Source organism: Perca fluviatilis, chromosome 15 (assembly GCF_010015445.1).
Source record: "Perca fluviatilis chromosome 15, GENO_Pfluv_1.0, whole genome shotgun sequence".
NCBI classification, from domain to species: domain Eukaryota; kingdom Metazoa; phylum Chordata; class Actinopteri; order Perciformes; family Percidae; genus Perca; species Perca fluviatilis.
In genome coordinates, this window is record NC_053126.1 from 6,856,855 (window position 1) to 6,881,005 (window position 24,151).

At 41.0% G+C, this 24,151-nt stretch overlaps 1 protein-coding gene across 4 annotated transcripts in view; it reads right to left on the bottom strand.

Moving 5' to 3' along the window:
- Positions 1-4,190: 4,190 nt before the first annotated feature.
- The window catches only part of usp7 (ubiquitin specific peptidase 7 (herpes virus-associated)), a 30,126-nt gene continuing 10,165 nt past the window's right edge, over positions 4,191-24,151 (bottom strand). For 2 of the 4 annotated variants that reach the window (XM_039824313.1, XM_039824312.1), the window contains exons 7-31: positions 21,033-21,163; positions 20,559-20,613; positions 20,388-20,468; positions 19,914-20,004; positions 19,736-19,818; positions 19,357-19,466; positions 18,351-18,528; positions 16,677-16,821; positions 16,268-16,398; positions 14,321-14,455; positions 13,787-13,888; positions 13,331-13,436; positions 12,765-12,857; positions 12,576-12,643; positions 12,176-12,276; positions 11,473-11,626; positions 10,782-10,849; positions 10,039-10,147; positions 9,047-9,124; positions 8,814-8,914; positions 8,472-8,571; positions 7,517-7,636; positions 7,307-7,378; positions 6,920-7,010; positions 6,108-6,242 (exon numbers count right to left, since the gene is read on the bottom strand). In XM_039824313.1, coding sequence (XP_039680247.1) covers positions 6,136-6,242; positions 6,920-7,010; positions 7,307-7,378; positions 7,517-7,636; positions 8,472-8,571; positions 8,814-8,914; positions 9,047-9,124; positions 10,039-10,147; positions 10,782-10,849; positions 11,473-11,626; positions 12,176-12,276; positions 12,576-12,643; positions 12,765-12,857; positions 13,331-13,436; positions 13,787-13,888; positions 14,321-14,455; positions 16,268-16,398; positions 16,677-16,821; positions 18,351-18,528; positions 19,357-19,466; positions 19,736-19,818; positions 19,914-20,004; positions 20,388-20,468; positions 20,559-20,613; positions 21,033-21,163 — 2,610 coding nt within the window. In that variant the 3' untranslated portion in view covers positions 6,108-6,135. Of the gene's footprint in view, positions 6,243-6,919; positions 7,011-7,306; positions 7,379-7,516; positions 7,637-8,471; positions 8,572-8,813; positions 8,915-9,046; positions 9,125-10,038; positions 10,148-10,781; positions 10,850-11,472; positions 11,627-12,175; positions 12,277-12,575; positions 12,644-12,764; positions 12,858-13,330; positions 13,437-13,786; positions 13,889-14,320; positions 14,456-16,267; positions 16,399-16,676; positions 16,822-18,350; positions 18,529-19,356; positions 19,467-19,735; positions 19,819-19,913; positions 20,005-20,387; positions 20,469-20,558; positions 20,614-21,032; positions 21,164-24,151 lie in introns of all 4 variants that reach the window. The other 2 variants (XM_039824310.1, XM_039824311.1) reach the window with 2 other exon arrangements.

The window sequence follows — 24,151 nt, forward strand, 5'->3', positions numbered from 1 at the left end:
ACGCTCCCACACACACACAAACGCACATGGGCACACGCATGCACGCACGCACACACACACACACACACACACACACAGACACTCTCTCTCTCTCTCTCTCACACACACACACACACACACACACACACACACACACCCTACCTTTCTCTCTCTCTCACTCTCACACACACACACACTCACACACACTCTCTCTCTCTCACACACACACACAGACACTCTCTCACACACACACACACACACACACACACACACACACACACACACACACACACACACACACACACACACACACACACACACACACACAGTAAATTGTGGCATATATTGATGTAGAAATACTTTATTTTAAAAGTCCTGAATTCAAAGTGTAAAAGTTCAGAAGTATTATCAGCAACATGCATTCAAAGTACCAAAAGTAAATGTCCTCATTATGCAGAATAGCTCCTTACAAAGTGTAATATTATTACAGAAGATATGTGGAGCCAATTTGAGATACTTTGTATACCACTGGGTTGATTAGTAGTATAGTACTGTGTTATATAATATAAGTATAGTATGTTTTTATGTATAAAGTCGATGTAGTTGTAGCAAATGTAGTAGAGTAAAAAGTAAAATATTTCCTTCTGACATTTAGTGGAGTAGAAGTAAAAATTAGCAAAAAAAAGGCAATACTTAAGTAAAGTATAAGTACCTAAAACTGTACTTACAGTAAGTACAGTAGCTACTTAAGTAAAAGTACTTAGTTACTTTTCACCCTAATTGTGACAAATTGTGCAGCTTTAATACAAACACTTTTGCCAACAGGTCACTCTGTGTGTATTTAATTATGAATTATGAGTGTGTGTGTGTGTGTGTGTGTGTGTGTGTGTAGCGTATTGCTTGTGTTGTGTTTGTAGGAGTCATTTTGGTATGAATTTTGCTTGTCCAGAAATGCAATAAATAAGCTCCATTTAATAGAAGAAAAAAAACCTGGCTACAGCCAAAACCATCCCGATGATGCTTTCCGAGAGAATCCTCGAATCGTGTGTGCTCAGGGCCATTGTGCAACAGCACTGATGATTTTACATATGAGTTGAACATTAATGTCTAGCAGGGGCTTGAATGTGCACATGAGCGACGTCTGACTCCACAGTTTGGGGAATCTAGCAGTGAACAAATACTGTACGCAACCCTGCAAACCGTGGACTTATTACTCCGAAAACTTCACCAATAACAGTGGCAAAGTAGCGAAGTACAATAAGTATCTGTGGAACAGCAGAGAGAGAGCGCAGCTGCACTGCTGCTCCAAATCCTGTTCAAGTTTCTTGGCAAACGAATAAACTACTAGATCTATAATCTAGCAGCAACTGCTCGTCAGTTAGTGGAATGTATACACTGTTTACTACTGAACACACCCATCTTTAAGCTCGACCTTCATTTTGATCTCAACACACCTGTAAACTGTTGTGCCTGTATCTTGCACGATTGTGACATTATTGCTGTGACGAAATCTGTCCATAGACAGACATGAAAAAAATGGCGTTCCAGCCAATAATCGACAAGGAGGATTTGGGGGTGGGGGGGGGGGGGTTAGTGCACGGAAGCACGGAAGGGAGGGAGAGGGGACGGGATGAGCAGGGAGGGGCGAGCTAGCCTCGTTTTGTTTGAAAATACTTTGAACGTCAAAAAGAAGTAACGTCACCCAACATCGCTTAGAGCACCTTTAAACCACTCTGTGGTAGTTCCTGCTACAGTAGGTGTCTTCAGGACCACATTTTTGCCATAATGAAATATACATAACGTGAAAGCAATACCAGCATCACTGTTGGGGCTGGTAAACATATTATTAAATATCAAAAACATCTCTATTATCGTTTAACTTCTGCATATGAAGGCTTTATCAAATACTTAGTTTCAAGTGATTGTTCATTTAAAGGGATCGTCCAGCTTTTAAATAAATGACAGCACCGTAACACAAGCCAAAACAATACATTAAACTAGGGCAGAGCAAAAATTTGAATATTTTGCTCATCTGCAGTTATACATTGGCATTGTTTTAGGTTAATCAAACATTAAACACTCCAGAAAAAAAAGACTTTTTTTGTGTTATATATGTATATGTTGTCAGCCATGAAACTATGCATATCATATACAGTGGGGAGAGTATTTGATACACTGCCGATTTTGCAGGTTTTCCCACTTACAAAGCATGTAAAAGTCTGTAATTTTAATCATAGGCAGGCCTACTCTTCAACTGTGAGTGACGGAATTGAAAACAAAAATCCAGAAAATCACATTGTAGGATTTTTAAGTAATTAATTTGCATTTTATTGCATGACATAAGTATTTGATACATCAGAAAAGCAGAACCTCCAAAGATTTTCTTTTGGGTTCAGGTCTGGAGACTGGCTAGGCCACTCCAGGACCTTGAGATGCTTCTTATGGAGCCACTCCTTAGTTGCCCTGGCTGTGTGTTTCGGGTCGTTGTCAGGCTGGAAGACCCAGCCACGACCCATTTTCAATGCTCTTACTTAGGGAAGGAGGTTGTTAGCCAAGATCTCGCGATACATGGCCCCATCCATCCTCCCCTCAATAAGGTGCAGTCGTCCTGTACCCTTTGCAGAAAAGCATCCCCAAAGAATGATGTTTCCACCTCCATGCTTGGGATGGTGTTCTTGGGGTTGTACTCATCCTTCTTCTTCCTCCAAACACGGCGAGTGGAGTTTAGACCAAAAAGCTCTATTTTTGTCTCATCAGACCACATGACCTTCTCCCATTCCTCCTCTGGATCATCCAGATGGTCACTGGCAAACTTCAGACGGGCCTGGACATGCGCTGGTTTGAGCAGGGGGACCTTGCGTGCGCTGCAGGATTTTAATCCATGACGGCGTAGTGTGTTACTAATGGTTTTCTTTGAGACTGTGGTCCCAGCTCTCTTCAGGTCATTGACCAGGTCCTGCCTTGTAGTTCTGGGCTGATCCCTCACCTTCTTCATGATCATTGATGCCCCACGAGGTGAGATCTGGCATGGAGCCCCAGACCGAGGGAGATTGACCGTCATCTTGAACTTCTTCCATTTTCTAATAATTGTGCCAAGAGTTGTTGCCTTCTCACCAAGCTGCTTGCCTATTGTCCTGTAGCCCATCCCAGCCTTGTGCAGGTCTACAATTTTATCCCTGATGTCCTTACACAGCTCTCTGGTCTTGGCCATTGTGGAGAGGTTGGAGTCTGTTTGATTGAGTGAGTGGACAGGTGTCTTTTATCTTTTTGCCGCCATTTTTCATGAGCTGAACTCAAAGATCTAAGACTTTTTCTATGTATACAAAAGGCTTATTTCGCTCAAATATTGTTTAGAAATCTGTCTAAATCTGTGTTAGTGAGCACTCCACCTCACAGGTGTGGCATATTAAGATGCCGATTAGACAGCATGATTATTGCACAGGTGTGCCTTAGGCTGGCCACAATAAAAAGCCACTCTAAATTGTGCAGTTTTACTGTATTGGGAGGGGGGGGGGGTCCAGAAACAGTATCTGGTGTTAGGGTATAAGTAGCAAGATAGCCTATCAATTATACCTAAATTGAAGGTCAAAGGCAACTTTAAATCTCAAACGGAATAGCTCCCCATTTTGGGTTACCTATTTGTGTTCTAGCCAAGAGTTGGATGTTTAGATTGGTACCACTCTCATATCGGTCCATTAAATACATGGTTACAGCCAGCAGCCAGTTAGCTTAGTGCGCGCACACACACACACACACACACACACACACACAGGGAAACAGCTAGCCCATTACTTGGCTCTGAGCAGGAGATACTGCTCCCAGTCGAGAAATAGCGTAACACGTTACCCCCTGTACAACAGTGAATTGTTGTTTTTACACTTGACTTATGTATGGATTAGACAAACAAGATATATCGTGTTACCTAGTAAGCTTTAGGAGGTGCTGGTAGGCATATTTTGTTACCTCAAAAACACAGCCAGGGTAGTCGTTTCCCCTTGTTTCCAGTCTTTATGCTAAGCTAAGCTAACTTAGCATAGAAATCTAGACCCACCCTAGCGGCAGCAAAATTATTTAGCAGCCCAACATGGCTTGTCAGGCTAAAGCTAACTGGTTGCTGGCTGTAAACTTAGATTTAGTGGTATCAATGTCTGGACTATTCCTTTAACAGTGTTTTCGGTAAAACACTGGTGTGGACAAGCAGTAGAGTTGTGTTTGTTTTTATAGAAAATTTTATTCAACATACATTTTCCAGCAAAAAGGCAATATACAGGAATAGTTGTCGTACACTGCTGCTACACTGAGGAATTTAAACTGGAAAAGATCAAATTAAGGTGTGATTCTGCAGGTCATCTTTGTACTGCACTTTTTAACAAGACAAAACCAATGCAGTTAGTTTTGAAAAGAAAAATAAATCCAAATGTAACAGAAGAAACTTGTCAATGGTACATCAGGAACGAAAAAAAAAAGAAAGAAAACCCTACACACAAGAAATATGAACACCTGGCTCCTTCTGTACCCAACAACAAAGGCGTGTGTTTCTCTTAAATTTTACACGTTCATATTTTTAAATATACAATTTTTAAATGTTGTCTTTACAGAGCCAGCTATGCGCTATTAGGGGAGCATTCCATCTGTGCTTTAAAAGAAACAAAAGAAAAATAAATTCATAGGGCTTAAAGTGTTTCTTACAATGCTGGTTTTGTCTCTACACAACCCTCAAACCTGTAGGATCGAAGTGTCTGCAGCGCCCTAGTAAGCACAGCGCAGTTACTGCTCCCAACCACCTGGAGGCGACAGTTTCCATCAATAGAGAATATGAAGAAGCTTGTGTGTGTATGTGTGTGTGTTTAAGTTTAGAGGAGGAATGACTGAGAAAGACATTAAAACCCCCTGAAAAAAAAAAAAAAAAAAAAAAAAAAAAAAAGAGAATCAAGGGCTAATGTGCTTGCGTGTTTGTGTTCCTTTAAAGTCACTGAGCATCTCAAAACCACAAAATGTACATTGCCAGTCCTGAGAATCCTCTGACATTAAGTGCCAACGTGCAAGATGAAATACAGACAAATTTCCTCCTTATTTTTTTTCCCCATTTATTTTTAAACAGATGCTGTGGATTTTTATTTTATTATACAAGATCTGCAGAAAGAGACAAAAAAAAATATATATATAATTTTTCCTCCAACCAAACAGTGAGAAACAATTGTGTGTAAACTTGGGAATACTTGTTTTGTTGCACTAAAGGATGGGAGCAAAAAAAAAAAAAATATATATATATAGAACCACATCAGGGCAACTACCGAGCCTCAGGATGGACGCCATTTTGCATCTGCAAAAATGACCATCAGGCTCTTTCCCCCCCCATCTTTTTCTGTCAGTTAGTTCTCACAAATATCCTTTCATCAAACTTTCCACACAGCAGAATGACACCTCTTCAAACAATTCTATTTAAAAACAACCCCCAAAAGAATCTGAAGGGAGAAAAAAAAAGCGTGGGATGATGAGGTGGGAGAAGGAAACAAAAACTTAGTCTAGAAGTTCGTGTGTGTGTGTGTGTGTGTGTGTGTGTGTATATACTTATATTTATACTGTGTCCTACTACCTCTCCGCTTATTTAATATTAAAATCCAATTTCATGTCTCCCACTTCCAGACAAGCAAAAAAAAAAAAAAAAAAAAAAAAAAAAAAAAAAAAATTACGGGCAGTCAACAAGGTAGAGAAGCCAGGAAAAACAACCGAACAGCCTCAAACGTGGAGGGGGGACGATTAAAAAAAATTAAATAAACAAAATCAACAATCAGCAGGTGGTTGGTGCAGTTTATTTTGTGGTTGAAGGATAATCCGTCAGCTGCAGCAAAATCCCAATCGCTGAAGACATAGTGCCGGTGTAGAGCTGTAGAGGTGTCCAGGCAGGGTGTTAAAAGTGATGAACACACACATACGCACGCACGCACGCACACCCACCCACCCACACGGTCTCACACACACACACACACACACACACACACACACACACACACACACACACACACACACACAAACACACAAACACACACGTACGCGCACGGTTGGTTACAGTCTGTGGTTATGGTGTGTTAAAGTAGGTAGGGAGAAAGGCGGAGCAGGAGGATGAGGAGGACAAAAGGGAAGGGCGGGCTGCTTTTAGTTGTGGATCTTGATTGCTTTCTCCAGGTAGGTGTAGCGACCTCTCTTTGGAGCTTTGTTGAAATGATCCAACCCTAGCCAGGGGCGCGGGTGGGACATGTTACCTGGAAGGAGATGCGTCAGAGAGGTCATTACACGTCCCATTTATACGCGTTCTCTCTATCTCTTAATGCTAATAAAGCTTACATCTTTGTGCAGTTACAGACAAAACTAAGCTTCCTGGCTTAGGACGTGCTCATGCCGACACGGCGAGGCCGCTGATGCCAACGCAGCACGCTCCAGAAGAAAAATTGCTGGGTTGTCCGGCAAACAAGTTGAATTAGGCTGAACGTTTGCAGTGGACAATCAAATACGAGCAAAGTAAAGTGATAAACCGGACAAAAGACACGGGGCAACATTGGTGTGGGCATGAGACAGAATTCAAACAAACAAAGGCAGCGATTAATCCCTCCTCCATCTTGGTGACCCTGATGTAAAAAGCCCAATTAAGATGGTTCGATTAAAACCTATCTACCAGGAATGTGCTCTTGCGTGAATTGTATAGGTGCATTTTGGCATGACAATGCACTAAGTTGCAGAATAAGTGCAACAAAAGTAAACCGTTTGCCCCGGAGCCCTGCGCTGTACCAACGCAGTGGCCTCATTTAAGCGACTGATCTCCCAGGACTGTCTTTGTGATGCATTCGCATGCTTGGTGATGAGCCTGTTGCACTCCTAAGGTTACTAACTTTTGTACAGAAAGAGCAGCAGCGGTTGTGCTGGCAGCAGAAGCAGTAAATACCTGGCTGTGGTTCAAAGTCCTTCAGGTTGACCTCATACTCGTCTTCAGTGATGTACTGATGCCGCCCCATCATCACAATCGCAAACTTGAACTGAGAACAAACGCACACACGCATGTCACTTGACAGCCTACCACTGTTTACCTGCGGAACACTAAATACTGTGAAAAAATATTCAGACTGATGGGTTATATGGAGCTGTGCCACACTTCATGTTGAATAAAACAGTTATTTACTCTAACACGCCCTATACACAATACTATGCATAAAACTAGAACTGTTACAGTGACATTTATTGAAAAATGTGCATCAATTATTCACTGGGAAACACTTAAAATGCACTCAATACAGCAAATTTCCTCTGGTTGTGCAAACAGACTGAGGTGTACCTTCTCAAATTCTTTCTCCTGAATGTCCAGCATGGTCTGGATCCTCCTCATCACCTCCCGAAATGACTCGCCCTGTTGGGAGGGGGGAGATCAGACAAACACAGAGCATGAAGTTGGGGCACGGACACACGGACAAACACAGACACACACGGACACACACACGGACACACGGACACACACGGACACACACGGACACACACGGACACACACCTGTCTGATCTTGAGCAAGAAGGGGATCCCGAAGGTGCCGAAGACCTCCTTGTGGAAGTGAGCGACAGGGATGAGCATTTCACTGTCCTTGTCCAAGTCCACCTGATCCAATGGAATCTCCTGAAAGAGGGAAGAGTGACAGAGAAGACATTTAGTCAGGTTAGTTCCTAACTTTAGAGCAGGCTTCTCTAATTACTGGTTACGAAATGTGTGTCAAATGGTAACCAGTGTACGGTCAGCTCAAAATTAACATAGTACTTCAAAGAGCAATTTCACAAATTCTGTTAGTGTTGACCGGAAGTCTTTGCCGTGCCGCAGTGATGCATTCAGGGTGTGGTCAGTACAACCAGACATCATTGTTAGGTAGGGTATCGTTTGGTTTTTTTCTGATACCGGTGCTCAAACGATACTTTTAAAATGGTGCCGGTGCCTAAATTGATACTTTCAAAAAATTTGTATACATTTAAAAAAGAAAAGAAAAAAGGCACAAACGACAGTTGGTGACATTTATATTTATTTCTAACACCATATAGTCGAAATGAAATGATTTATTAAAAAAAAGGTAATAACAATAACTTAGAACAATAACATATTTCACCAGGAAATTGCTGGTAAAAGACAAAAACAACCACTAGATAGAAAAAGGGTATTTTACAATAACTTTGAATGCACCACGAGGCTGTCGAGGAGAGTTTCAAGTGACACACCGTCTGTGTTGTATTTTTTGACAACGGCAGCTGCCGGAAGAGTTTGGTGCTTCAGATTGGTTTGAAGAATTAAAGCTCTGCAAAAGACGGCTGCCATAGTGTCTGCTTGTGTAGACAAACTTAACGGATAAAAAACCAAAATATTACTGCATCACGTTTATGGCCTGTTAAGTGGAGGAATGGGCAAAAAATAAATAAAAAGAGAAGAGACACTAAAAACCGACACACAGAACGCCTCAAACGCATACCTCTATTCTGAAGGTGCGGCTGGCAGCCGGAGATAAACATTCTAGCAGCTCGTCCTCCTGGTGAACCCCGATGATTTTATAGCTTACTATCTCTAACAGCCTGCAGAGGGAGAAAGAGAGGAGCAGAGTCACGAATAATACTCCACAGCAGCTTTTCAAAGACAAGGGATTTCTCAGAGCGTAAAATCACATTAAAACAGGGAATACAAATTGGTCTACAAAAATAATTTGATGCAGATATAAAAATCCCAGAGTTGTTAAAGATGACGCATTTATAAATCGTTACTCTGCTGATGAGCTTAAATTCTATTTCTAAATTTTTGTCATGCACACGGTGGATACCTGAGCTTCTCAGAGCCTTTTTCAGAGAGCTCCACTGCCTTTTTACATTCTTCCAAAAGGTCCCGCACACAGCCATGCTTGTCAGGGTAGAGGGTGATCTCCTGCAACAAACACACATTTTAGGTCTGCCAAACATAACATTTAACTTATTATGTGTAGGGACATATTCCTGTGTGTGTGTGTGTTGTGTGTGTGTGTGTGTGTGTGTGTGTGTGTGTGTGTGTGTGTGTTACCTCCTCTCTGAACTGGCTGTTGAGCCATATGGATTTAAAACTCCTCCTGTTCTCAAAGTCTGTTATCTTCATCTTTAACTGCGGATGCATGAAGAGAGAGAAACCATCAGAACTATGTTTTGCTGCGCCGTGTGCTGCATTCAGGAGGCAGTCCAGTGTTAATGGGTGGCTGGCAACACCCTGTTGTCAAATACGTTTCCATAATTCAGATCCCACGGGTTCCAAAAAAAATTAAAATGTGCGGTGCAACTGTGTACACACACACACAACACAACATTTTCCATTTGCAGAAGGACCTCCCTTCACACATATCTCCAAGCTACAAATAAGTTCTTTAAACTGCCAGAGAGACTGGAGGTACCAACCGTTTTATTTAGAAAATAATATAGGCTACTGGTGGAAGACGAATGCCTGGCTCATCTTTTCTGGTGGTTTGTCTTTTTCGACATTGACATAATGAAACTGTTTGTGCACCTAACTTTTAGGAAAGCAGTAAGCTTTAATTAGATCACAAGAGGCAATATTGATGAACATTGCAAGTAGGGCTGCAACTATTATATTACTATTATATTATTTTCATTAACGATTATTCTGCCAATTATTTTCTCAGTTAATCAATTAATTGTTTGGGCTATAAAACATCAGAAAACAGTAAGAGGTCCGTCACAATATCTTGGACCAAAGGCCAAACATATTGAATTCATTAAAATGTAAGGCCAAGAAAGGCAGCCAATGCTCATATTTGAGAAACTTAAAACCGGGTATAAATGAAATAACCATGATGAGCAAAATGAGAACCAGTGGAAAACAACAAATTAAGGAAGACAAATTACAGGAATTGCTTAATATATCAAAGCTACCTTTTTTGGCACAGAAGCAGCCATTTCGGGCCATAATATACTTCCAAAAACTTGTGGGAAAGAAAACACAATATACTAAACACACAAAAAAAAAAAAAAAGTGAAGTCCCTGAGTTGGCAGTCATTTCCTACCTGCTGATAGTAGAGCTTCTTGGGCTGCCGAGGCTTGAAGAATTGCAGCAGGTCCCGCAGCGTTCCCTCATAGTTGTGTCTGAGAGGATTCCCTGGACCGTCCCTGTACCTGGCCACCACACCACCAGGCAGGGGGGGAGGACGACCAAGGGGAGGAGAGAAGGGTGACAGGGGAAGAGAAACAGAGGATGGAAAAAAAGAAAAGGAGAGAAAAGAGGCAAGTGGACAAGAGGGGGAGGTCGGTGAACAAGAGGGGGAGACGGAAAAAATTCAGAGAGATGCAGAGGCAGAATGGAGGGGGAGAGGAGGGAGGGAGGGGAGGAGGAGTGAAAGGACAACAAGCAAAGGAAGTGGGGGCAAATGGACAACTGAAGGTAATAAATCAGAGGCAAAAATGTTTACACAGGAAAGTTCAAATGTAAAATAAAAAAATATATATTTATTTATATATGATATATTTATATATATTATATATATATATATATATATATATATATATATATATATATATATATATATATATATATCATGAAAATGTTATACCGGCACATTCCTAATTACCTCGAAACCACATTGTGTCATTTCATAAAGCATGAATAATTTTCAAAAACCAACCAGAGCAACACTGCACTGATTTTAAAATAGAAATAATTAGTCCACAGCAAAAGCTTAATCAGCTTAAATTTGTCAATTACAAAACAAGCTGTGTGTGCGTATGTGTGTGGATGAGACAAGCCTCCTACCCCTGTGACTTGAAGAACTGCAGCAGCATGGGATCTGTGTTCAACCTCTGCGCTACTGTCTTGGCCACCTGACAAACAAACAAACAACAACACAAACATTACAAGTGGGAATCGCCACAGGCCTGTCAGATTTCACCTGTGTCTGCTGCTGAAATGCCAACAGGGAGACTACATGGAAAAGAAAAAATAAATAAAAACATGACCGACAACATTTTTAATGCATCAAGCCCAGAACAGGTTTAAAGCATTCAGAGCACCAAGGACTAGGACATTTTAAAAAGATATTTTGAAGATCAACTCCCTGATTGGGTTTTGGGGCACAACTCATGGCTGAGGTTTCATATAAAAAAATAAATAAAAAAAGCTATCTGGAGTCTCACTTTACCAATTTAACATATGAAAATTGGACTAAAATTGTTACTTCAAATTTTAAAAGGATATTAGTGATGAAGACATGTATCAATGTCTTTGAACGGCAGCTCTTTGGACACTTATTTGTTAGGGTTTAATATCAACAAGAAAGAATAAAATACCAATGTATTTTTCAAAGACCCTGATTTTTGTTTATTTATTTGGGAAGCGGTTGTATTCCTTTCACACGAGCTGATGCAAACACACTGAAATTACCACCTAATTCCCCCCCCCCGCCCCCGCCCCAAACATCCATTCAAAGTGCCTGAATGGCCCATACCTGAAAATAGTTCATGCGGTTAGAGAGTGTGACGACGAAGCCGGGGTCGTTGTGGATGGTCTTGTCACAGAAAATGACGTCCACTCGGTGGTAGAGATCTCGGAAATAGTCCTTTGCAGTAGGCAGCTCGCTGCTGTCGTTCTCTGGATCGTCTCTTTATGATGGGAAGGAGGTAAGAAGATGGATACATTAAGGTAAAGAATGTGCATCGTTGACAGGAGAGGGCAGAAAAGACAATGGGAGCGAAGAGTCGGTAGACACAGATTTGACACGTTGGGGGAAAGAATTTAAGAGAAGGGTATGGAATAATATTGAGACAGATCCTTCACTCTAATGACAACATTTCTAAGCGATAACTTCCTCTAAACGCACACACTCTCCTCTCATACCCCTGCCTCGTATCTCTGTATTCCATCAGAAACACCAAAGAGCCAGAGACATGCAAGTCCACTTCGTCTGTCTCTTCTCCACCAACTGTCAATTAGCACTACTAGTGGTCAAAAACTCCACACTCCACCTTTGATTCTAAATAAATAAATGATAATTTGTATTGATTCCCAGTGGGGAAATTACAATTTCTACATGTTTACCCTGATATATTGTTCACAGCTAGCATCAAAACAATTCAGCCATGCAACTGTTCTAAATACATTGTGATATCAATTAGCTCACACTGCACTTACATCAAATGTAATACACTTACTTCTGGAAGACAATGATGTCCCCGTCCATGAGCTCATCCAGGGCCTTGTCCAGAGAGACATCATAGTCCTGTATCCGCTCCGTTAGATTGGGTTTTACTTCCTGTAACACACCAGGCATGAATTGTAGGAAATGTAGTCAAAATGAAGCTGGTCTGGTAAATGCGCAGGACTGTCTGGCTAAGGATGTGTAAACCTGCAACTATGGATGGGTAGGTGTGAGAAAAAGAGAGATGCTGCATATGAAAGTGTGAACAGGAGAGTTTGTGAGACAAAGCTGTTGTGTGCCGGATAGAAGAGCTAGAAGAGCTTCCAAGTGTGAAGGAGCGGGTGAAGAGTGAGTACAAGTGAGAAAAAGGCAGAGGAATGTGCCAGAAAGTGAGTGCTACATAAATAGATCACCTCATAGAGGATAAGGCTAGTTTCCTGCTGAAACCCTGCTCTCTCACACATGACTGGTAGAAGGTCTCCTGGTTACAGGGAGAAAAGAGCAACAGAAATGTGATACAAACATTACGTTCAAGGCATTTTTTTGTAACGTATGACGGTGTGTTATGCTTAAAATAGGACTTGGACATTGCCACCACTTACTTATTTTGCAGGATATAGGTGTGTAGATATGTCCACAATAATTTAAGCTTCTGGTTTTGGGGTCATACATCTTCAAGAACAACATGACATCATCTAAAATAGGAAGAGACAAAGATATTGTTTCTACAAAAGGTGAAACCATATCAAAAGGAATTGCTTAAATTACCACCAATAATGTCAAAATTAAAATACTAAACAAAAAGGAGTTCTTAACCTTGTAGGGCTACTCAAGTTACACAAAACTACTCCTATTATATTGCATTAGTCAGTGCTTCAAACAATGTTAACAATAACAGCCAAGTGATCATAACCTGTGAAGCAGCTTTTCTAGTATTTCAGGTTGCAGTATGCCTCTACCACAGACTGAATGCAAAGTCAGTTCAAAACAAATAAAATCTTTGATAACTAAATGGAGGAATGATGTAGAAGTCATGCTGCACTGCACACAAGTTTGAAATTGACAGATGTTTTCACTTCTAAATCAAAAACACAATTACCAAAATGAAGTGCCACATGTGAAACGCAACTGAAACGGACACTGAGCTAGATGAGGGTTTGAGACTTACGGTCTTTGTCGAACTTGGGTAATGTGGCCCCACTGGCCGCCATCTCTGGATCCACTGTCTCCAAAAATATTGTCCAGGGGTTCTCATTGTCGCTCAAGTCGATCATCTACAAAAGCAAACATGCACCAACTTCCATAAAAAAAAAAAAAAATCCATCCAAGAGTGGAACACGTTCTCATGCACAGAGCGGTGTACGCATTCACGGGCACTAATGCTCATGGTATAAAACAGGATATATAGACTTAGGGGGGTGGCCTCCAATAATGAGTGACTATGTGCACCAACAGATCTGAGTTACTTTAATAACCCTGGTTCTGTGTAGCATGATTGAGGTGTTATACTACTATTTCATCCGACTGGGAGGTAAAACAGCAGACAAAAAGGTTTCCAAAAGTGTCCAAAAAGCATCAAAAACAAGACCCAGGTTAGACAGGTTTTCCAGACTCAAACACTTACCGACTTGTTGCAGTCAGCCTCGTAGTCGAGCATGGCGGGTCGCTTCGTTCCATTGCTCCGGGCCTGCATGGGCCACAGCCTCATCTGGTCCTGTGGGAAACCCTGTGGCAAATCAATAGGAGGGTTTAATTTAATTTGCACTTATAAAAAGCTGAATGGGAAGAAAAAAAAACAGAAAGGTAGAAAGTAGCAACCGGATGGGAGAAAAACAAATCAAGCAGATAATGAGAGAAGGGTTTGAAAGGAGTTTACAGGAGAGGACGGAACAGTCATGGCAGTGCTCCAGATTACAACCATTTAGCCGCATTCTGTGACCATTTGAGTAAAACTTCAAACTAATATTTATTTTAATTTTCCCCACGTCACCGTAGTATACTTATCAACTGTTGATCCGTGGACGGGACAATTAGCGCAAGTGTGTATACATGTGTTTTGCTCTACACTGGTGACTGGCTGTCTAGCTTACACATTATAGACCAACAGGAAAAGGACAAGGACACAACATCCAGTATTTGACACAGTCTCATCTCTCACCATGGTCTGGGAGAGGGTCTGGACAAACTCTTGCAGCGTAGAGCTCTTCAGGACCTTGAAGACTGTGTACTTCACCTTCTCCTCATCATACATGTCATTGCCCTGATGACCACAGAACTGGTCCTCGGTTACAATCTGTCCAGAGGAGGAAGAACAGGTAGAGCAGTTAGCAGTCAGTAACTAAGGGCATATAATAGACTTTGCAGATATTTTTCTTAGTGACACATTGTCATACACAAAACTACTAGAGTGCATTCTTGTCTAGAATTGAGCCACTGTGATCAGTTTAAACAATGTGAAACAGTGCGTCTTCCTATTGTATGTCCAGTGAAAATAAACATATTAGCCTTTTGTCATGACTTCATACTTGGCCAAATAATATAGAGGCAGAGCAGCTGACATCTTTGAACAGGATAACCATTTCTTATCATTTAACAGGCCCTTTCCTTATTGTCACTCACAGCTCTTCTCACCATCTCACCCACGCTGTGTCTGCCACAGCTCAGCTTGAGTGCAGACGTTCTTGTCTGCTGCCGATAGGTCACTCTCAGTAAGAGAAAACAACTGTCGGCTGCTTTACAGAGAGGTGTAGTTGGCCATTTTGTTGTTGATTTGGAGAACCCCCTATCTATGTGCCAATATAAAACTATGTCACATTAATGGGTTTTATTTTATAGGTTCCATTATGTTCCATCATGGGCCCGGTCATTTTTTGACATGAGATTTCTATGTTAGAATCTGCTGGTCATAATAATGGTAGTTTCCATTCAACTACGAAACATATCTTTCCACTTTTGCAAGTATTTTCATGTTAAAAGTCCATTAAAGCAGCACACTTTGCACCGTTTTATCACCTTTTATTAACTGCTAATATGGAATCCTTTCAGAAAAATATCTGATTAGATAGATTATACATAAGGATCTTGGTATGGTCATATCCATGGCAACACAAGATACATTAAGTCCCATCTCAATTCTAACTAACGCAGTTACGCACCTTTGCAGAACTAATGTAACGAGCAGCACATCCCTCACATCACAGTATGTGGGACCAAAGCCTGCAAGGGCCCAATCTGCTCGTTTGGGACCACTAGTGCTACACTGCTTTACCTACTTGTACAGCACTTCCATCAATGTAAAGGACGCTTCTAGGTTCCTACTGTACCTTCCAGTCTGTGGAACTATAATAAAGCCAAAATGGCCAACGTATTCTCCTAGCGCTTACTATTTGCACTAAGCGGCTTGCACTAGGGAACTTTGCAAAGCATCACAGCACCTAAGGAAGGCCACACACTGCCTGCGTGACGTGAGCGTGGCGTTTCGGTTGCGTGGCGTTTTCTGTCTTTTCACACCAGAAACATGTCTGACGCGGCGCTGCTGTTAGCCTTGTCTGCACACATGTACTGTATGTTTCCCATTGACAAACTGCCCTCAAGCAGTAGTATACTTCATAAATATATACTGATTTGATTACAGCAAAGAAAACGTCGGCAGTACCGACGGCAAAATAGGCTACAGAATATTTCGTTCTGTATTGACAGGTGAAATATTTTAAAATCCATTTTACTTTTTATTTTAAAATTACATTTATATCTGCGTTTATGTCAAAACCTAGAGACTTTCAAACATCAAAATGTCATTTATTACTATGTATTTGTGTCAAAATGACAAACCTCTTTTTGTATTCTATTTTGCCTGGAAATGCTTCCAACACGCTTGGAAGCGTTGAAAAATAGGCATCAGGCCAATTTCTAGCATGCACGAGTTTTCGGCGCTGCTCGAGCCGCGCCCTGTGACGTGCGTGTCACGCACGCAGTGTGCAAGCCTTAACCTGTTAACATGGGAGCCGAAATAAAAAAAACAGATGCCACGCAGCTGACCAGCTCACGCCACGCAGCCAGTGTGAACCGGCCTAAGAGCACTTCAACAGAAGTCTTGGTTTCCTACCTGGACCTGCATGTAGAGGTGAGCCTCTTGGCGCTCCTTCCTCTTCTGTGCCTCCACCCTTTTCTCCTCCTGCAGACGCTCCACCAGCTGCTGGGGGATGTCCACGTCAGTCATTGGCTGGAGCACCTCGCCTGGGATACAAAGAGAGATGCAAGTGAGAATTATTGAGCAGACAGTAACAGTTCACTATAGGCATTAAGATAGTAAACTAAGGTTGCCATTGTGAAGTCACCAAATGACAATGTGGAAACCAAAATTACATTTCCCCACATATGTATGTAGGGTTGTACTTAAGGACAGACTAGCTGACAGATTATCTGAGGATAATCTTACATGCGTTTATGGGACCGCACCAGCTTTTGTTGAATACTATCCAGAAAGGCAGAAGGAGAGGGAGTAAGTCACTTACTGAGCTTGGACTCGCGGATGTAGACCAACATGTATGCGTTGGTGCAGTGGCGCACTGAGAGGTCATCATCATGTCCACCATAGTTGTGCTCTATGGCCTCCTCCTTGGTGCACCGCGACACTACGTCATCATCAAACTTACACCACTGGAGAGGGAGAAAGAGTAATAGACAGGAGGAGGGGGAGGTGGTTGTGACAGAAGGATGGGTGCGGCCAAATGGAGAGATGAGGAGGAGAAGGGAGGAAGAGGAGGATAAGAGGGGGAAAGAGAAAAAGTAGCCATGGAAGAAGATGGGAGAAAAAGAGAAAACCAGAGAGCACTTAAGACAACCATTAATGTTCGGATTTACAATCAACCCTAATACCAACAACATGCTGAAAACAAGCACTCATTTCCCTGACCATTTTATGTTATAATATCTATAAACTTCCCATTACTTTCCCCCCATGACTACTACAGGGGTGCTCAACCAATTGACCTTGTCTATTAATCATAAAATAAAAAGTACACTGCACTTCAATTTGTGCGTGTGAGAGACAGGTGCTTGGTAGGTGCTTGGGAGGGGCTAAAGCCAGGTTTATGGTCACCGCGGTGTTCATTTCAATTTGGAGATAAACGACAGCCACATTAATAATTAGAGTAGATCAATGTAATGTTTGAATGTGTTTACTGCTGTTGCCAACTTCTTCTTCTGTAGTACTTCCTGCTTACTCTCAGATTATTTTGTTTGTACGCCCCCCCCGGTGTTTCGGAGAATACTGCAACGATCGATATGTTTAGAATAAATTGTCTCGGTGCATGCTCGTAGCGTGCGCTCCATCTACAGAGGCCCATGCACGGTTTTGGGTGGGTGAGTAGGTTTTAGATCATCTTCCACCACCACCATTATTTAACATTGCTTGTGAAGAAAGAAACAAAAAAATACAATACAAGGAAAGCTGGACTCGGTTATACTCCTGACAGGCAATATGTCTCCTTCTATGTAGCTAATTCAAAGCTGACATTTGACATTAAGCAGTAAGAAGCCCTTCTGTCAAGTTGCTTATCTGACCATTAATTGTCAACTCTGAATCTGAGTGGGTAGCTCAGCAAACGCTTCACCTGGTTTTTAACACCTTTGGATATTTTTGGATTAATTTGTCAATAAAGAACTGGCAGCTACTATGGTAGCTCTGGCTCTGGTATCTATGTTTCTATCTATGTTTTAAAGGCCGAAGGCAGAGAAATGACAATGTTTAATGGATACAATTTCATGTAAATAAGTAGATTATATATAGCTTTAGCTCAACATTATTCTTTAACGTTGACAATTGTTTCTACTCATCTATCATTTTAGCTGTTACCTCTAAGGTCTCCATAATAACACTACACAGTCTTTTTCCCCTTTTTTAATGTGGTAAAAGATTCTTATAATATAAGCATGATTACTTTAAGTGACTTTTTTGTGTTTAATAGCAGCTCTATAGCAAACCAGTGTAGAAGTCCACTAATCAAATTAAGTGTACTCATCATGATGACAAAGTATATCTCATATCTTAACAAGTTGAGCACCTGCGGGTTAGTTTATCCAAAGTAATAAAAAGCTGGCAGTAATAATAGTGCAGAAACCCCAACCCTGCCCACAGAATTTTTGGTGTAAGGTGTATAAAAAAAAGAGAAAGAAATTGTCCTCACTATTGGTTCCTTGACACTGACTTTGCCGTCTCCCTTTGGGTTGAGATAGACGACATAGTGCCCGCCGTGGTTGTCCCCGCTGTGCACAAGCACGGCATGCAGGATGTAGTTGGCTGGGTCCTTGGAGTCTTGCTTCTGAAGGAACTCATCCAGGGGTAACTGATCCGGAAACTCAAACCTACAGAGGAGAGAGGAGGAAGGAGAAGCAGAGAGGAGCGAATGAGGGTGTGAGGTGTGAGAATAGACAGAAAGGGAAAATGGAAAACAAGGATGAGAGAGGCATGGAGGGAGAGATTGGAGAAGATGGCAGGCAGGAGAAAATGAGACAGAATAAGGAGAAAGAAGAGAAGGGTGAGGCAGAAATAAATATATGAAGAATGAATTGGTAGGGGAAAAAAATAAAAAAAGGATTGAAAATGATCAAAAGACAAGGAACAATATATTTATGCAAGAAAGAAAGACAGTTTAAGCTGCCATGATTCAAGTTCAACTGCGTCTGTGTATACATATACACAGCCCTCAGGGGTACAGGTGCCAGTGGCAGCGTCACAAGGATGACTCAGAGCTTAATGAGACGCTTCAGAGGAAAATTATTCTGGATGGCTGCGCATTTGTGTATTCTGAACGTGTCACATTATCCTGGCGGATTATTAAAACACCATTAGCTCCCCCAAAGCTTTACACAGAATGATACGGCCTACAGGAAACACTCAATGACTCACTTTCTCATCGTCTTAGTACAGGAGGTCAGGTCATGCCGTTAAGAGAGCACTGGCTTGAGTGCAGTTTTCTTTTTATTTTTTTTTTTTAAATAGACTAGTCCATTAAAATATGTCAATATGGACAAGACCATCTCTAAACTATTATGTCTATCCACTGCCACTGGCCCATTGTGTAACAGGGAGAGATCTGAATCAAGCAGGGCAGTGTATGAGTTTGGAAAGTAATATACAAGTAAGCGTAATAACAGCTGTGTGAGAGGGAGGCCTGGTGTTTTTGTTTTTACCTGTCATTAATCTTGATGTTTTGGTCGGTCTGAGGGTCATACATGAACCTCATCAGCTGCAGGTGGAGGATTGGAGGGAAAGTAAGGAACTTCACTCCCTTCTCTGCTTCCTGTGGTACAAACAAACCTGTCAGGCATCTGGTCAGGACATCCCATTGACACTCATTCTCCAACAACCCGTAACGTTTGCAGCATTAAGTAACTTATTTTAACCAGAATTTCTCATTGTGCCTGTAAAGTCACCAGGGTCCTGCTTTCAAAAATTTGCTACGAATACAAATTGAGATATAGCAAAAGTAAATAAAACTTGATGTAAGCATAAAATTGAACATAAAGAAAGCACATCAATCATTTTAATCCAGTCACTGTGAATCCTCACCTGCAGGCCATGCTCTCCTGCGTCGTATTTGTTGTCTCCATCTAACTGTTCGGTTGCAACGTAATCTTTGAATGACTCGAAGACTGGAATTAAGCAGAAAGCACAGATGAGATCAAGAAAACACCACTGTTCCATTGTATGAGACAAGCCATGAAGTTGTGCTGATGTTGCTACTCACTGTTCTTCTTTCCTTTTATGCTAAGTTGGATGTCATAGTAGTCCTCTATCCGCTCTGACCGGTAGTCCACATGCTTACACTGGATATATGACTAGAGTAGAACAGACACACATGGGTCAGGTTGTATGATACAATTGGCAAAAATGTAATTTCTAAGGAGGGTCACTTTTCGATTTAACTTCCTTTTATTCTTAAACTGACTTTGTTCCCGGCTACATCCTGAGCTCAGTTAAGACAACTTCACATCGTCAACCTGACAAACAACAAAATCTACAGCAGTATTTATTTACATTAATGCATGCTGCACTCGCATCACTATGCACTCTAACTTCAACAAATAAACAGCATAATTCGTCTTTTAAAAATCTAAATTTAACTCAGAGTAGAGCAATTCATTTTATAAGAACTGCAAAATGTGGCCGTAATCATGAGGACAAGTCAGAAAAGAAGAAGAGGTATAGAGAGAAAACCTACCACCATCTTTCCTCTGAAGAGCTTAGGGATGGTTCCCTCAACACAAGTGCCTTTCATTTTGTTCTCCACATTGTCCAGGAGCTGCAACCCACGCACACACAGTAAGTCAGTCATTATTCAGCATGCATACACGTACATGCCCACATCCTTTAAGAGTATGAGAGAACTCACCACTCTACACAGCTCCTGTACATCGTGTTGCATGAAGCTATCTAGTGTTTCCCATCTTCACACAGAAAAAAAGCAAACACAGCAAGGCAGTTAGATACAATACTCCCAGATCAGGAAAGATGTGTGTCCGGTAACCGTTTAAAATTCAACTAAAAATAATATTTAACACAGTCTCAAAGTGTCATCTGGCCCCAGCAATGGAAGCTGACATCAAAGCAGAAAATCAAATCATGGAACATCAGGTAACATCCTACAAAGTAGTGCAAAGATCTTCCTGAGGTATCTCACTATGATCCCATATGATAAAAGTTTTGAGCGTCCCAATGTCAAAAGGAAAATACATAGAACATGTTACAAGTACAGCACTGAGCCCAAAAAAACACACAAAATGGTTTTACTTCTCATTCTAGCCTCCGTCTGTGTCACCTTAAGAAAAAGGAAAGGTGAGCTGTCTATAAAGAAAGTCTACACTACCCAAAGGACTTGGTGAGTTTCTTGGTGCCGACGGGCTTGTCGCTGTGTTGCAGCTCGTAGAAAACCCTCTGCAGTGCTAGCGGAACGCTCTTGGACGAGTCGTCTCCCTCTGTGGGCATCATGTACACCGCCTGGGAAGAGAGGCGGGAGGATTCACACCAGGATTAGTTTTAGACAATGACTCTTACATGGAGGTTACTCATTTCTACAGTTTTGTTAAGGAAAGTACTATATTTAAACTAGGGCTGAACGATTAATCGTTGTCAAATTGAAATCGAGATTTGAAAGAATGTGATTAGCTAATGGTGAAGACCGCGATTAATAAATAATGACACTATTTAGTTGAATGTTTGGTGTAAAATTTGGTTTTAAAAATTTGTATTCCTCTTATTATTATATTTACTGTTTTTTCATAAGATAAATGCTGGAATAATGTTACATATCACAGGTTGTTTACAGAAATGTCCTATTTTCAGTGGAGGTTTCATTTATTTATTACTTAACATGACGGTAGAAGATGCAATATGTGGATGTGGATGATGAAATGTCAGTTTACAGTAAAGTACTCATTTTTTTATTGGAATTTATTTTTTATTATTATAACTTTTGTGAAAAATGATCTGTGTTTGACCGTTCAATGTTCCATGCTTATTAAAAGAAAAACATTTATTGCTGGCCATTCATATCTATGTTCTCATCCTTGCATATGAATAAAGAGCAGTTTTGATGGTGTTTTCATGTTATAATGCTCCATGACGTTGAGGTTTTCTGTTACACATTGAAGTTTAGCTAAACTTTTCACAATACCTGGCAGAAAAATTGCAATTAAGATTTTTTTTCCCAAATCCTTCAGCCCTAATTTAAACTTTGTTATTTTCATGATAAGTAAAATGCACATTTTAAGAGCTCCTGCAGTAAAAATAAATAAATCAATAAAAGCTGTGAAACAGCTTAAAGACTAATGTGAATTAAAGGGCCCCAGTAAAACCAGATGATAGTGGTAAAAGTGCTACAAGAAGAATCAGCAGCAGCTGTAGAGGAACACTAGATAGGTACTCATACTAATAGGAAAAGCAGCAGCACACAGCAAAGTACCACCACACATTTAGCCTTTATTTAGCATATATTTGAGGTTTGCCTTTAGCATTTGTGACATATGTCAACAAAATGCTGAACTGAAGCTCTAGTGCACACGTTTACACAATAAATACACATCTTTATCTGCTCGGCTTAAAAGGTGCTCTAAGTGATGGGACGAGTTTTTTAGGCTACAACATTTTTTGTCACAGCAAACTAGAGGTCGACCGATTCATCGGTTTTGCCGATTAATCGGCACCGATAGTTGATTGGTGGAACTATCGTTATCGGCAAAAATCCATACCGATAGTTTTTCCTGGTTGCGTCCGTTGCTGGAGCGGCTGAGAAGCGTCTGCTGGCATCATGCATTACAATAGCGGCCTCTAGAGGCGAAATAAAAACCATCACTGATGCCTTGTGTTGTTTATTTTCGACACGTGTTACTGCGCGCTGCACGGAGAGCACATGCTGTGCGGAGAAGGCTGACATCAGACGCGCGTTTAAAGCATTGACAGTACATTTTGTCATATCATTATAAAGTTATTAATTTGTTGAATAGATGCTGCATTAGTAGAGAAAGAACAGCACAACAGTATTTGTTTGCTTTCGAGGCTGAGATGACGCTAAACATTAGTAGTAGGCTAACTTACCTCAAGCGGTTAAACACTGACAAAAATAAAACGCAAGTCCGACCCAAATCATCCACGATCCGTCTAGTGGCTGCCTCTGGAGAATTGAGATGTGTAGAATCGACAGCGCATTCATTTTAAAATTGTCAGCGGAGGAGCATCAACAACTGCCCGAAAGCACGGTAGCGTTATATGGTGGAGTGAGATAGAGAGTGAGTGAAGAGAGGGAGCGCCCAGCGGCGTTAGAACAAAGCCATGGCTCATTGAAATAAAACGTGTTTTCGCCAATTCATCTCTAGAAACGTGACTGTAGCAAACATGTCACTATCACTAACGTTATCCACATTTATATTTACACGCAACAAATGATATATCCAGCTTCAAAAAGTCTAAAAGTCGGAAGTTAGAACGAATGCATTGTGCAAAGAGTGGTTGCTATGGAGACGATACACAATGTTGAGTTCTGTTGACAGTTGCGTTGCTCTGATTGGTTGTAGGTCTATCCAGTGAATGAGCATTATAATTCATATAAAGGATAAACTATTTACAGTTCTTTAAAAAAGGCCCAAATGTATGCCAAATCTCAAAACCGTGACGCCATTCTTCTCTGTAGAAGGTTTCAGACTCCCATTCTGACTAGAATCTGAGTAGGACCACGTCAGGCTACTTCTAAACCGTTCTACAGAGAAGAATGGCGAGATTTGGCATACATTTGGGCCTTTTTTGAAGAAATGTAAATAGTTTGTCCTTTATATGAATTATAATGCTCATTATGTTTATTTTTGCACTTGATGACTCCAAATATGTAGGAGAACTGTTTTAGACAACACATGCTTGTGTAGCATTGCTGTGGGTGTAATATCAATAAATATGACATTATTATTTTGATTATTGGTAAAAGTGTCTGGACTTTTTTTGAAAAAAATTTATGTATTTTGTCAACCGTTTTATCCAGTATCAATTCTAAATACTGTCGGTCAATTAATTGGTTATCGGCAAATACGGCCCAACCTAGCTATCGGTATCGGTAAAATCCACTATCGGTCGACCTCTACAGCAAACATCTCACTATCCGCTAGCTGCCTGTCCCCTGAACACACTGTAAAAAAAAAAAAAAAACACGGTCTCTGAAGACAGCTCAGGCTCCACAAACGGCAACAAAAACAAACCACGCCAACCTGCCCCCCGAACCATACCAAACAGTGTTCCAGCCAATAACTGACGAGAAGGAGCTGGTTGTGGAGCCTGAGCTGTCTTCAGAGACCGCGTTTTTTTACAGTGTGTTCAGGGGACAGGCAGCTAGCGGATAATGAGGAGACGTTTGCTGTATGTGACAAAAACTTTTGTAGGCTAAAAAACACGTCACATAACTTAGAGTACCTTTAAGCCAATGCACTAAACCTACATGTATAA